The following is a 13,323-nucleotide window of genomic DNA, read 5'->3' on the forward strand; positions in this document are numbered from 1 at the left end:
GAAGACCGAGGCCCCGCCATGCCCAGTGAGATCCCGGTGTGGTCTCTTGACAAGACTGCCATTGATCAGCCTTGACCTTGGGCCCCCCTCTGCTCGCCTTGTTTGGCGGCTTCCTTTCGTCCTCTGCGGGGTTTAAACTCCTGCTCCCCTCCCTCAAGTCTGCTCAGCAGAGTTCTTCAAAGTGGGTGCGTATTTCCTTTCGGGGTGAGGAGAATGAGGGAGAGAGGGTGCTAAGTGCCGTGGCTTGTTCGCTTTAGTTTTTTTTTTTTTTTTTGGCCAGTCCTGGGCCTTGAACTCAGGGCCTGAGCACTGTCCCTGGCTTCTTTTTGCTCAAGGCTAGCACTCTGCCACTGAGCCACAGCGCCCCTTCTGGCCATTTTCTATATATGTGGTGCTGGGGAATTGAACCCAGGGCTTCATGTATACAAGGCAAGCACTCTTGCCACTAGGCCATATCCCCAGCCCTCGCTTTAGTTGTTTTTTTTTTTTTTTTTTTTTTTTTTGCCAGTCCTGGGCCTTGAACTCAGGGCCTGAGCACTGTTCCTGGCTTCTTCCCGCTCAAGGCTAGCACTGTGCCACTTGAGCCACAGCACCACTTCTGGCCGTTTTCTGTATATGTGGTGCTAGGGAATCGAACCCAGGGCCTCATGTATACAAGGCAAGCACTCTTGCCACTAGGCCATGTCCCTAGCCCCTCGCTTTAGTTTTGTGTGGGTCCTGGGCCTGGGTGCTGTCAGTTTTCTTTTGCTCAAGGCTGGTTCTCTACCACTTGAGCCACAGCTCCACTCGAGTTCCTGAGTTCAAGCCCCAGGTCCAGCACAACATGATGGCTTTGTAACACTTTTCTGACAATTGGTTCTTTTTCTTTTTTTTTTTTTTGCCAGTCCTGGACCTTGAATTCAGGGCCTGAGCACTGTCCCTGGCTTCTTTTTGCTCGAGGCTAGCACTCTGCCACTTGAGCCACAGCGCCACTTCTGGCCATTTTCTGTATATGTGGTACTGGGGAATCGAACCCAGGGCTTCCTGTATACGAGGCAAGCACTCTTGCCACTAGGCCATATCCCCAGCCCCCAATTGTTCTTTTTTCTTTTATTTAAGCAGTATTAATTGTTTTAAAATTCAATTTCTTTTAGCACTAAAGTTTTCTCTCACGGCATGGCATCTGCTAGACTTTATGGTTGTGGCCCACACCTCCATCTTTTACTTCTTGGTTATTTTTAGGTATAGTCTTGTGGTTTTTTTTTGTCCCAGAACTGGCCTCTGACTGTGACCCTTGACCCCCACTTCTAGCCTAGGTGAGGTTACTTCCCATAGAGCTATAAAACAGAATACTCTACGACCGTTAGGAAATTTTGATAAAATTGTATATTTATTCACTTGGAGGTCTTAAGTAAACAATGTAATTGGAAATAAGTTAGACAAGAAAGTATATTCCAAAATAATAAAAGTGATCTTTGTGGGAAATATAAAAATATACAGAAATGTCACTATTACTAATCCAAGGATCTGGTTAATTACAACAGGCCCATACCGCCCCTCCCCCCCCCCCACCAGCCGCACAAACCTACTCAGGTGGATTTTTTCCCTCTGCAGGGGTGAGGAATTGAGCCCAAGGCCTTGAGTAGGTGAGGGGGGCGGGCATCTCACCACTGAACCACGTCCCACTGCCTTTCACATTGTGTGTGTGTGTTTTCCCTCCCCTGTGGTGCTTGGCATTGAACCCGGGGCTTCCGGCATACTAGCTACGTGTTCTACCACTGAGCTGCACCCCAGCCGGCTACTCGGATTCTATGCATAGCCTGGTCCCTACCATTTTCCAGAGCCTTGGAGGATGTGATATAAATTACGGATCCTCTTACCTTAAAAAAGTCAGTAGGTATCCCAGATGTTGGCTACAGTTTTGGGGTGGTCTAGGACCCTAGTGTGGAGTGGGAGGCCAACCTCGTCCTCATTTTTTCTTGTATTCTATCCCTCTACCCCCAAGAACCTCTTCTTTCAATCACCGAGAAGGTCAGGGAGGCTCTGTTAGGCAGCATAGTTCTCCTGGGCCATTGGCTGGGTCACAGGCTATCCCTTCTCTTTCTGTCAAGGTTACTGGAATTAACCAGGTGACCAGGCAGTGGGGGTGTGCAGAGGTGGCAGCCCCAAGGCCTGTTGAGAACCTCCTGAGAGCCCAAGGGGCTCTTGTGACATCCCTGCTGCTGCTGGTCCCGCAAGACCTCCCAGACTATGGCTGCCCCCCGGCTCACAGGACACTGTATGCCTCTTTGGGGTGCACAAGTATAATGAAGCCACCCCTATAATCTTGCCCCTCCCCAACCAATGTTCCTCCTGTCTACCCCGCATGCATTTATGCTGACTGGGTCCTGGGGATGAGATGGGGAATGGAGTCTTGATAGTGGCCTTACATGTCACGAGGTGAGCTCAAGGCACCATTGTACATTTCAGGACCCTCCAAGAACACTCATGAACAGAGCCCACGAGATTCCCTTCTTCCGTCTGTCCCTCTAAAGTCTTGGCTTGGTAGGGCGTGGGCAGCGGGTGGCTTTTAAGGGGAAAAGGCAGCAAGTCAAGGTCACTTGGGAAAAGGCCAGGGTCTCTACCACCAGGTGGCGCCACTGAGCAGTCAGGAAGAGCTGGTGGCCCGGGAAAGCTACCTTCCTCTTCTGACCAGGCCCCCACACCAGCCCAGGAAGGGGCCGTCCTAAGCCCTCCCCTCCTGGGGCGCCTCCTCTCAGCCCACACCGGTCCCCCTTATTCCTGTTCCCTGGTCACTGCTCCTTCCCACCCCCTTCCATCCTCCTTTAAGCCTCATTCACAAAGTGGAGATTTTTTTCTTAGCCCTGACAAAATAAAAAGAAAACCCAAACACTTTTCTTCTTTTTAATACCTAAGATCCAATAAAAGAATAGCGCACAGTAACAACGGTTCGCATTTGAGGTTCCCTTCCAGGGCGCCCTGAGGAACAGCGGCTGTTCCAGACAGTTTACAGGCCCTGTCTGGTGGTTGGCACCCGTCCTGGTCTCTATCCCAGTATCAGGGACAGCCCAGGGTCCAACCTTCCAGAAAGTTCTCAAAGTGCTCTGTGGTTTGTCCCTTGAAGCTGAGCTGAGGATTATTTCTTGTGGAGGAATTTCATTTTATTGCCTAAAAAGGAAGATGGAAACGATGTTGTCATCAGGCGGGTTCCATGTTGCCCTTGTCACTGGGATATGGTGTGGACGGCGCCTCCTTCCTCCTAAAGGAGTTGCCCCTGCGTCCTCACAAACCTGCCCGGTGTGCTACATGGGGCTCTAACTCAGACGTGGAGGGGGGGTGTGAGAGGAAGAGGAAGGATGGCTTCATCATGGGAATAAAATGAGAACCCAGTGCACAGGTTCCCTCAGACACAAGGAGGATAGAGCCTCAGCCCCTGGCTGACGGGAGGGGAAGCCCCCCCCCCCCCCCCCGCCTTGCTCCTGCTAATCTTCCCGCTGACTACTTCATCCTCTCTTTTCCAGTGAGGGCCTTAAATAATAATTTTTTTTTAGCATACATTAGTTGTACAGACAAGTTTTATTGTGCTATTTACACGTATGCATATAATGCACTTTGATTAAAAAAATTTCCCTTCTCTATTATTTTTCTTGTTTGTCCTGGTACTGGCGGGGCTTGAACTCAGGACTTGGGCACTGTCTCTGAACTTTCATGCTCAAGGCTAGCGTTCTACCACTTCAGGCATAGCTCTACTTCCTTTTGTGTGTGTGTGTGTGTGTGCTTAATTGGAGGTAAAGAGTCTGATGGGGTTTCTTGCCCTGGCTGGCTTTGAACCATGATCCTCAGATCTCAGTCTCCTGAGTAGGCAGGATTATAGGCATGTTGTGTGTATGTGTATGTGTGTGCGTGCTCGCTGCTACTAGGGCTTGAACTCATGGCCTGGAACTCTTGCTTAGCTTTTTTTTTTTTTTTTGGCCAGTCCTGGAGCTTGAACTCAGGGCCTGGGCTCTGTCCTTGAGCTTCTTTTCTTCAAGGCTAGCACTCTACCACGTGAGCTCCAGCAACACCTCTGGCTTTTTCTGTGATTGTGGTGCTGAGGAGTGGAACCCAGGGCTTCACGCACGCTAGCTAGGCAAGCACTCTACCACTAGGCCGCACTCCCAGTCCTTGCTTAGCTTTTTCCACTCAAGGCCGGTCCTCTTCTACTTGACCCATCCCTCCCCTTCGGGCTACTTAATCGGAGGCAAGCGTCCTTGGGTCTGTCTGCCTAGACTGGCTTAGAATCGAGATCCTCCCCTCTCAGCCTCCCACGTAAGCGGGGATGACGGGTGGGAGCTGGCGCAGGGATCTTACCGAGACCCTTGAGGAATCTGTTGACCCCGCTGTGCACGCCACTGGGAAGGCTTTCCAGGTACTCCTGGGCTCGAACCTCAAACAGACCTGGGGACAGAAGACAGCCGGATCATTTGGGGTGCTCCCCGGCGTGCAGCTCGGGTCAGCCGCCTCTCGACCCTGCGCTGTGCACGGGCTGCACAAATAACCCTCGTGGCCCCGGAAAGCCACGGGCTAGCGGTGAATGGACGCTGGGCCGGGCACGAGGGCTCGGCGGTGAAGCGGGCAGCGCAGGAGCTCCCACCCCTCACTTCCGGGCACGCTCTGTCAGGTGCAGTGCACTGGGCGGCTGGGCCTGCGGTCTCCCGGCTCCCGGGGCTGACACTACCTGGTTTCTGAAGGGCTTTCTACAGGCAGGCTGCTCCTTCCATGTTACTGTGACCTCTCTTATTCAATAGTGACCTGGGAGTTATTTTCTTGTGCTGGTACTGGGGCTTGAACTCAGGGCCCGAGTGCTGTCCCTTAGTCTCCGTGCTCAAGGCTGGCGCTCTACCACTTGAGCCGTAGCTCTCCACTTCTGATGTGTTTCGTGGGTCAACTGGAGAGAAGAATCTCATAGACTTTCTTGCCTGGGCTGGCTTTGAACTTTGATCCTCAGATCTCAGCCTCCTGAGTGGCTAGGATTCCAGGAGTGAACCGGCAGTGTTGTGGAGACAGAACCCAGAGCTTCGCCCCTGCAGAGCTGCCACTTCGTATTTGGTTTTGAGATAACTTTGCTTTACTTCAAATTTGCAATCTCCTGAGCCTCTACTTCCTGCACACTCCCAATAAACACATTTATATGTCCCCAGCAGCTCTTCTATTAAAAAAAACAACAACAAACACAACCTTTAGTGGGGCTAGGAATGTGGCTTAGCCGTAGAGTGCTTGCCTCCTATACATGAAGCCCTGGGTTCAATTCCTCAGCACCACATAAACAAAAAAAGCCAGAACTGGCACTGTGTGGCTCAAGTGGCAGAGTGCTAGCCTTGAGCAAAGAGAAGCCAGGGACAGTGCTCAGGCCCTGAGTTTAAGCCCCAGGACTGGCAAAGAAAGAAAGAAAAAAAAAAAAAAACACAAAACAACCAACCTCCCCCAAACCCTTTAGTCTGGGCAGTGATGTCTCATGTCTATAATCCTAGCTGTTTAGGAGGCTGAGCTCTGAGGATCAACAGTTCGAAGCCAGCCCAGGCAGGAAGGTCAGTGAGATTCTTATCTCAAATTAACCACCAGAAGTAGATCTGTGGCTGAAAGTGGAAGCGCATTAGTCTTGAGCATAAAAAGCTCAGGGACAGTGCTGATGCCCTGGATTTAAGCCCGACAGCCACCACCACCACCACCACCACCAAAAAAGAACTCTTCAGCTTGGTGGCAGCGGCTCATGCTTGTCATCCTAGCTACTCAGGAGGTGGAGATGTGCAGGTCAGAGGTTGAAGCCAGCCTGGGCAGCAAAGTCCACGAGACTCTTATCTCTCATTAGCCACCACAACGCCTGAAGTGGAGCTGTGGCTCAAGTGGCAGAGCACTAACCTTGAGGAAAAAAACAAAAAAACTCAAGAGACAGCAGCCAGGTCCTAAGTTCAAGCTCCAGAACCAGCACAACAAACAAACACTTACTCCCTCTCTATATCCATTTCCTTCTCTACCTGCCAAGACCTCATATTAAAACTACCCGAAGGGCGTGGCTGCCCCTGTCCTTCGGGCACAGAGGGCTGGCGGAATGCTGGGCTTTGGGGACTTCACTGAGTCTGATCAGGGCTCCCCCAGGCCTGGGACCAGGTGATCCCCGGAAATCCTTCCCCAGCGTCTGTGCAGCGGCTCTCCAAGAGAGGTGGGAAGGGCGTCCTTCAGGTTCACCGATGGCACCCAGGGCCCCGGCCCGCGCGCGCGTGGCGGGCTCCTCACCCTTGGCGTCCTGCCGGCGCAGCTCCCGCTCCTGGATGAAGCCCCGGAAGGTCTGGGTCTCCATGAACACCTCCAGGAAGCGGCGCAGGCTCTTGGAGGAGACGGCTTTGCGGAAGGCGTCGCGCTGCAGGCTCCGCTCCTCCCGCTCGCCCGGCGTCAGGAACAAGGAGTAGTGGCCCACCATCTCCACGAAGAAGCGGACAAAGGCCTCGGACACCACCGCGTTCAAGGGGCTGGACGCCGGGCCTGGCCACCGACAGAGAGCGGGGGGCAGTGAGGCTAGCTGGAGCCCACCAAGGTGGAGAATGACCGCAGCCATGGAAACGGCCTCGGAGGCCAATGGTGAGCACCCAGGAAGAAGTCAGGCCTTTCTGCATCTTATTTGTTTTGGTGTGGGAACTGGGGCTTGAACTCAAGAGCCTGGGCACTGTCCCTGAGCTTTTGTGCTCAAGGCTGGTGCTTTACCACTTGAGCCACAGCTCCACTTCTGGCTTTTTGGTGGTTCATTTGGAGATAAGTCTAGCTTTGAAATGCAATCCTCAGATCTCAGCCTCCTGAGCAGCCAGGATTACAGGCGTGGGTCACAGGTGCCCAGTTTCCTTCCCTGCTTTTACATAGATGGCACAGGGCCAATCCCCCCGCCCCATGCCTTGTTGGAATGAAGTCCAGATGAAGAGGCTGATGCTCAGCCCCTCTGCAGCTGCTCCCAGCCCTCTTTTCTTTTTTGGCCAGTCCTGGAGCTTGAACTCAGGGCCTGAGCACTGTCCCTGGCTTCTTTTTGCTCAAGGCTAGCACTCTACCACTTGAGCCACAACGCCACTTCTGGCTTTTTCTATATATGTGGTGCTGAGGAATCGAACCCAGGGCTTCATGTATACGAGGCAGGCAATCTTGCTACTAGGCCATATTCCCAGCCCTGGCCCCATGTGCTGCCTTTACCATAGGTGCAGTCCAGGGGCCCTCCGTCCTGGTCACAGGCCAGCTCGTTCCTCTGCTCCAGAATGTGCTCCAGGGCCGCCTGAAGCTTCCGGGGCAGGATGGAATCCTCATCCTCCATCTGCAAAGCAGAAGCGGCAAGTGGGCCACAGTGCAGGGGCTTCCGGGTAGTGCCTAATCCTGGCTAGCATCACACACTGCTACACCACTGGGCAGGCAGATCTGCTAGTATCTGTGATGTGCAGGCTGATTGTGTGTGTGTGTGTGTGTGTGTACTGGGGCTTGAACTCAGACCCTCATATTCTCACTTGGCTTTCTTGCTCACGGCTGGTGCTCTACTATTTGAGCCATGCCTCTGGTCCTGCATTTTGCTGGTTAATTGGAGACAGAGTCTTGTAGTCTTTCCTCACAGGCTGGCTTCCGACTGTGATCCTCAGATCTCAGCCTCCTGAGTAGCTGGGATTATAGGTGCAAGCCACCGGTGACCTGCCAAAGCCGGCTTTCTGATCTGGCTTGTGGGAAGGCCTACCTGGAGAGCCGCCAGAAGAGGAAGCACGAGTGGAAAAGGAGTCGTCAGGCGACCTCACTCACCTGTCGGAGGAACCGGTCGTTGATGAGGTCCACCACGAGCACCTATCACAGAAGAAGAGGGACTAGTGTTGCCACTAGGGGTGTTGAGATGGAGAAGGGCCCAGCCTTCTTCCTTCTTGGTACCCAGGAGGCTGGAGCGGTGGGGGGCACTGGTGGTTTCCGGATGTTGCAGTGTGGGAATGGGAGGGAGGGCTTCCACACCGGGCTGCTCCCTCCTCAGGGGGCGGAAACCCAGGGACCGGGAGGTGGCGCCCTCTCTCCAGCGCCCGTGTAGACAGCTGGCTGCCGGGGAGGAAGCCCAGGGGCCTGGATGGCCACCCTGACCGCCGCTGGAAACGCCTGGCCTCTGAATGTCCTAGAACCGGGGAAGAGCCTGTCCAGGTCCCGGTCCTCAAAGTGTGATCTGGAAACTCAGTGTGCTCAGAACAAAGTTCTGCTGCTGCTAGTGTGTGTGTGTGTGTGTGTGTGTGTGTGTGTGTGTGTGTGTGTAGGGACTTGCTAGCACTCTACTACTATGACCACAGCACCACTTCTGGTTTCCTTGTGGTTAACTGGAGATAAGAGTCTCATGGACTCTCCTGCCAGGGCTGGCTTTGAACCCTGATCCTCAGATCGCTGCTTTCTGACAGCTATGATTACAGGCGTGAGCCACTGGTGCCTGGCTAGATAGGGACTTTCTATTCAGTCGAGGCTGACCTAGAATTGAGGACTGGCCTGCCTCAGTGATCCTGAAATGCTGAGAGGTGGAATTACAGGCATGTGCTACCATGCCTGGCTTGATGGTTGTCCTTCTGGACTGACAGTGTCATTAGTCCCAGCGCATTCTGATTCGGGCCGGCTCTTCATGTGCTTTCTTCCCTCCATGCAGGGGTGGGGCAGGCGGCACAGGAAGGCTCTGACATCTCCTAGGTTGTGGGGGCGGGAGCGGTGACAGGGGCGGGGCGGGGCTCACCTCCTCCAGCGGCAGCTCCCTGAGCAGCGGCAGCGAGCTGGACAGCAGCCCGATGAGGAAGGGCGTGGGGGAGCACACGATGTCGATCATGGCGGGCGGGAGCACGGGGATGTAGGTGTGCTGCCAGCTGAAGGGGTAGGTGAGGGCCACCATGGCGTGGCAGCACTTGGACAGGGTGCTGCAGCAAGGGGGAGACAGAGGGCGGGCGGTTCGCTGGGGACAGGGACTGGGCGGCCCCCACACAGGCTGCCGGGCCCCTCCCCCAGGCGCGCTGGCTAGTAGAAGCAAGCCACAGACGGGGCCTTGCTTTTTCTTTTTTTTGGTGCCAGTACTGGGGCTTGAACTCAGCACCTGGCCACTGGGTGTCTTTGTTCAAGGCTAACACTACCCCTTGAGCCGTAGCTCCACTCCAGCTTCTTGCTGGTTGTTTGGAGATGTCCCCTGCCTTGGATCTCAGCCTCCTGAGTGGCGAGGATTATAGATGGGAGCCACCTGCCTGAGCACCGTCCTAGCACTCTGCCACAGCGCCACTTCGGGCCGTTTTCTACATATGTGGTGCTGGGGAATTGAACTCGGGGCGTCGTGTATGTGAGGCAAGCACTCTTGCCACTAGGCCATATCCCCAGCCCCGCCCTTTTACTTCTTGTAGTCTCCTCCTCAGAAGACGAAGGCTCCCTTCCCTCTGCTGCTGCTACATTTTGCCCTGGGGGAGCTGCAGGCCTGACTGAGTTCAGCTGATCCTATGAACGATGAACCAAGGGGAAGACAACGTGATTGGATCAGGGCTGAGGAAAATGGTACCCAGTGCTGGCGCTGGACAGCGAATGGAGTTACAGTAGATTGCGTTTACTCAGGGAACTGGAATGCAGCGAGCACAAGCACAACTGGAACCAATCTGTTTCCCCCAGTGGTGCTGGAGCTCTAACCCGAGTCACACGAACGCTAGGCACGTATTCCCCACGGAGCCACGCCTCATGCCCACGCTCAGGTCTGATGGGGCCACGTGATACATCCCAACTGGCCACCTCCAGGCAGGTGCCCGCTGGTGACCAGTTCTTGCAAGGAGGGACCACTGGTTTCTTTCTTTTGTTTAATGTTCAGCTCCTCCGTTGCAGCTGGAGCCAAATGTTCCCACACCTGGTTACGATTAACACCTCGTTAGGGCGCAGGAGGGAGCCGGGCACAGGAACAGCATGACAACAGGCGGGCAGCTGTGTGGAGGAGTTCTCATTCCTCTTGCTCTGGCCCACGTCCCTAGGCTAAAAGACGCTCCTGCCTTGAGCAGCGGGGGGGAAAAAGAAAGGTCAGATTCTGCAAGTACCAAGGGTGGCTGAGGAGAAGAGAAAGGATTATGCGAAGGGCATCCTATGTGTTTTTCTCTGTCCTGGGTGCAAGTGCGAATGGGCTTTTCCTCCCTGATGTGTGAGGGCTGGAGAGGGGGCTGCCTGGGTGGGAGGCGGGGTATGGGTGTGGGAGGCAGGTGGGGGGCGTATAGGGGTGGAAGGTGGGTTCCGGTGCCCAATTAGGAAAAAGCAAAGCACAGACAATGGTTCTGGAGACGCTGAGCAAGCTCCAGGCAGAGTTGGAGGCAGTGGCTTGTTTGTTTTTTTTGTGCCAGTCCTGGGCACTCGGTATTGGAGGCAGTGTTTTTTGTGGCAGTCCTGGAGCTTGAATTCAGGGCCTGGGCACTGTCCCTGAGCTTTTGTGCTTACTGCCACTTAGAGCCACACACCATTTCCAGCTTCTTGGCAGTTAATTGGAAATAAAGAGTATCATAGGCCTTTGCCTGGGCTGGCTTTGAACTGTGATCCTCAGATCTCAGCCTCCTGAGTAGCCAGGATTACAGGCGTGAGTCACTGCTGCCCGGCCTAGGCAGTATTTTTGAAGGAAGTCCGTGGAGAAGAGCCCAAGCGGACGGCTCACATTGTCACAAGGATGAAGGAGAAACATCAGCTCCCCCAGCTGTGACCAATGGCCAAAAGTGGGTGAGGCAGGACCATGGGAAGTTGGTGGGAGGACATCAGTGGTGAACACAGGTGAGAAGGGCAACTTCTTAGGGCCAACGTATCTTTCTAGAACACGAGAAGCACGTGTGTGCTAACATCGGGAGAAGACACTTCAGTTGTGGGTGTTCCCAGCCCATGTGCCAGGCTTGGAGCGCCTGTGCCCAGCAGGCTTCCAATCCATCTACAAACCAGCAAGAATCTAGCAGAGGCCGGGCACTGGAGGCTCACGCCTGTCTTCCTAGCTACTCAGGAGGCCGAGATCTGAGGATTACGGTTTGAAGCCAGCCCAGGCAGGAAAGTCCGTGAGACTCTTATCTCCAACTACCAAAAAACCAGAAGTGGCGCTAGCCTTGAGTGGCAAACAACAAGCAAGAGCTTGAGGCCCTGAGTGCAAACCCTACTACCGGCAGAAAAATAAACAAATAAACAAGTAATGGAAAGATTTGATCAGCTAATCCTGTTGATCATGAAGCCAGCAGTCTATCATTAAACCTATGGTTTAGAGTACTATAAAAAGAAAATTTTGGGGGCTGGGAATATGGCCTAGTGGTAGAGTGCTTGCCTCACATACATGAAGCCCTGGGGTTCAATTCCCCAGCACCACATATACAAAAAATGGCCAGAGGTGACGCTGTGGCTCAAGTGGCAGAGTGCTAGCCTTGAGCACAAAGAAGCCAGGGACAGTGCTCAGGCTCTGAATCCAAGCCCCAGGACTGGCAAATAAATAAATAAAATAAAAATATTTTATAAAGTTTTTTGAATATCATAAACTTGGTGTTATCTCATTCTTTTGTACAAACTCGTACCTGGGCAGTTGGCTATTATTTAGCCTTTTCTACAGGTTCAAGCAAAAATATTTGGAAGTGAAATGAGTAAATTCAAAGAAAAATGCAAAAACAAGATGTTTATCATCAGGAACAAGACGGCAGGGCTATAAAGAAATATTTATATGGGTTGTTAAGGCAACAGAATAAGCCATCACAAGAACATTCTTTTTTCTTCTATCTGTCAAACTCTGGCTTGACAGAGCCTTTAGAAACACCCAATGTCCACTCTAAAGATGAAACGATGCACAAATGTTATTTTAAATTTGATAGATTTTTGGCTCAACTTAAAACCCTTTCATAACTCATACAATACTTGCCACGACTCCTGGCAATTTCCTCTCTTCTGTGGGCAGGCTCCTTAGCAATGGGTGGAGAATTGAGCTGGGGGTAAGCTGAGGCCCACCCTGGGGTTCCAGGGGGTAGGGCTCCAGGCCTCTGCCTAGTGGCAGAAGAACATGCTGCTGTGGAGCAGAATCAGGAGAACCCGGGTCTGCCTTCCAGGTGCAGCTGGCAGCTGCGGCATGGGAGTTTGCCGAGGACAGAGCGTTGTAGACGAGGGCAGCAGCCACACCTTCAGATCATGATCTGCAGCCTCGTGTCAGTGGTTCGTACCTATCATCTTGGCAACCCCAAAGACTGCAGTGGGGACAGAAGCGTGGCTCAGGTGGTAGAGCGTCGGCGGAGGAGTGAAAGCCTCAGAGAGCGGGGCTCAAGCCCTGGTCTCGCGAGGGAAGAGACTGAGATCTGAGGCTTGAGCCCAGGGCTGGCTCTGAGACTCCTTATTTCCAATGAATCACCAAAAAGCCGGAATGGCACTGTGGCTCACGTGGTAGAGCACGAGCCTTGAGTGAAGAGCTGAGGGACAGCGCTGAGGCCCTGAGTGCAAGCCCTAGTACACACACACACACACACACACACACACACACACACACACACTTTTCTTCCCAGAAATTCTGGTCCTCAAACTCTTGTTTGTCAAGGTCTGGGTGAAGTCCCTTTCAGAAAGATCCTTCCAGCTATTCTCCCATCGACCAAGCAGAGCAGAGTGACAGGGGCACAGATTGCTGCCCAGGCCCACAAATCAGAATTTCATGCAGCGCAGGGTCACGAGCCCCAAAGCAATCAGGCCCATGGGACTGGAGAACTTCAGAGCTGAGATGTGGGGTCGCACAATCACATCTACCACACGGGAGCCTCTGCTCCAAGTCCAAAGGCTGCCCGGGGGCGGGAGGGCGCAGAGAAGAAGCCCAGCCTTCCTATACCAACCTCACCCAAGTGCTGAGTGGTAAGAGTCTTTTGGTTTGTTTGTGTGTTTTCACACCCAAGTTGGTCTCACTATACATCCCAGGCTGATCTTGAACTCATGGTCATCCTGACTTAGCTTCCGGAGTGCTAGAATTACAGGCAAGTACTACCATGCCTGTCTTGCAAAGGGGCCTTGGTGGCTTCGCAAAGACCACATTTCTGTGGACCGGGCCCCACATTTTGCCTGTCACCGACCTCAGTCTACTGCATCAGGGGTTCTGTCACTGTGCCGTTCTTCCTCCTGGCCCAGGGACTGGATCTCTGTGCCTTTCATGGCATCTATCTGACAGAATGGTCTGGAGCAGGAGAGACTGCAGACCACACTGAAAATGGTGCTCTGTTCTAGATTTTTTCTTCCATTCCTCTCCCAGAGCTCTCTAGGCTAGCCAGCTTGCCCGCCCGCCCTTCCTCCCTCTTTTCCTCTCTCCCTCCTTCCTTTTTCAATTTTTTTTTT

At 53.3% G+C, this 13,323-nt stretch overlaps 1 protein-coding gene across 5 annotated transcripts in view; it reads right to left on the reverse strand.

Moving 5' to 3' along the window:
- Positions 1-1,584: 1,584 nt before the first annotated feature.
- The window catches only part of Dennd2a (DENN domain containing 2A), a 71,114-nt gene continuing 59,375 nt past the window's right edge, over positions 1,585-13,323 (reverse strand). For 4 of the 5 annotated variants that reach the window (XM_048340340.1, XM_048340339.1, XM_048340338.1 and 1 more), the window contains 6 exons: positions 8,732-8,909; positions 7,780-7,821; positions 7,192-7,309; positions 6,253-6,498; positions 4,330-4,416; positions 1,585-3,147 (listed from right to left, as the gene is read on the reverse strand). In XM_048340340.1, coding sequence (XP_048196297.1) covers positions 3,116-3,147; positions 4,330-4,416; positions 6,253-6,498; positions 7,192-7,309; positions 7,780-7,821; positions 8,732-8,909 — 703 coding nt within the window. In that variant the 3' untranslated portion in view covers positions 1,585-3,115. Of the gene's footprint in view, positions 3,148-4,329; positions 4,417-6,252; positions 6,499-7,191; positions 7,310-7,779; positions 7,822-8,731; positions 8,910-13,323 lie in introns of those variants that run through there. The other variant, XR_007210134.1, reaches the window with a different exon arrangement.

Source organism: Perognathus longimembris, chromosome 2 (assembly GCF_023159225.1).
Source record: "Perognathus longimembris pacificus isolate PPM17 chromosome 2, ASM2315922v1, whole genome shotgun sequence".
Taxonomy (NCBI): domain Eukaryota; kingdom Metazoa; phylum Chordata; class Mammalia; order Rodentia; family Heteromyidae; genus Perognathus; species Perognathus longimembris.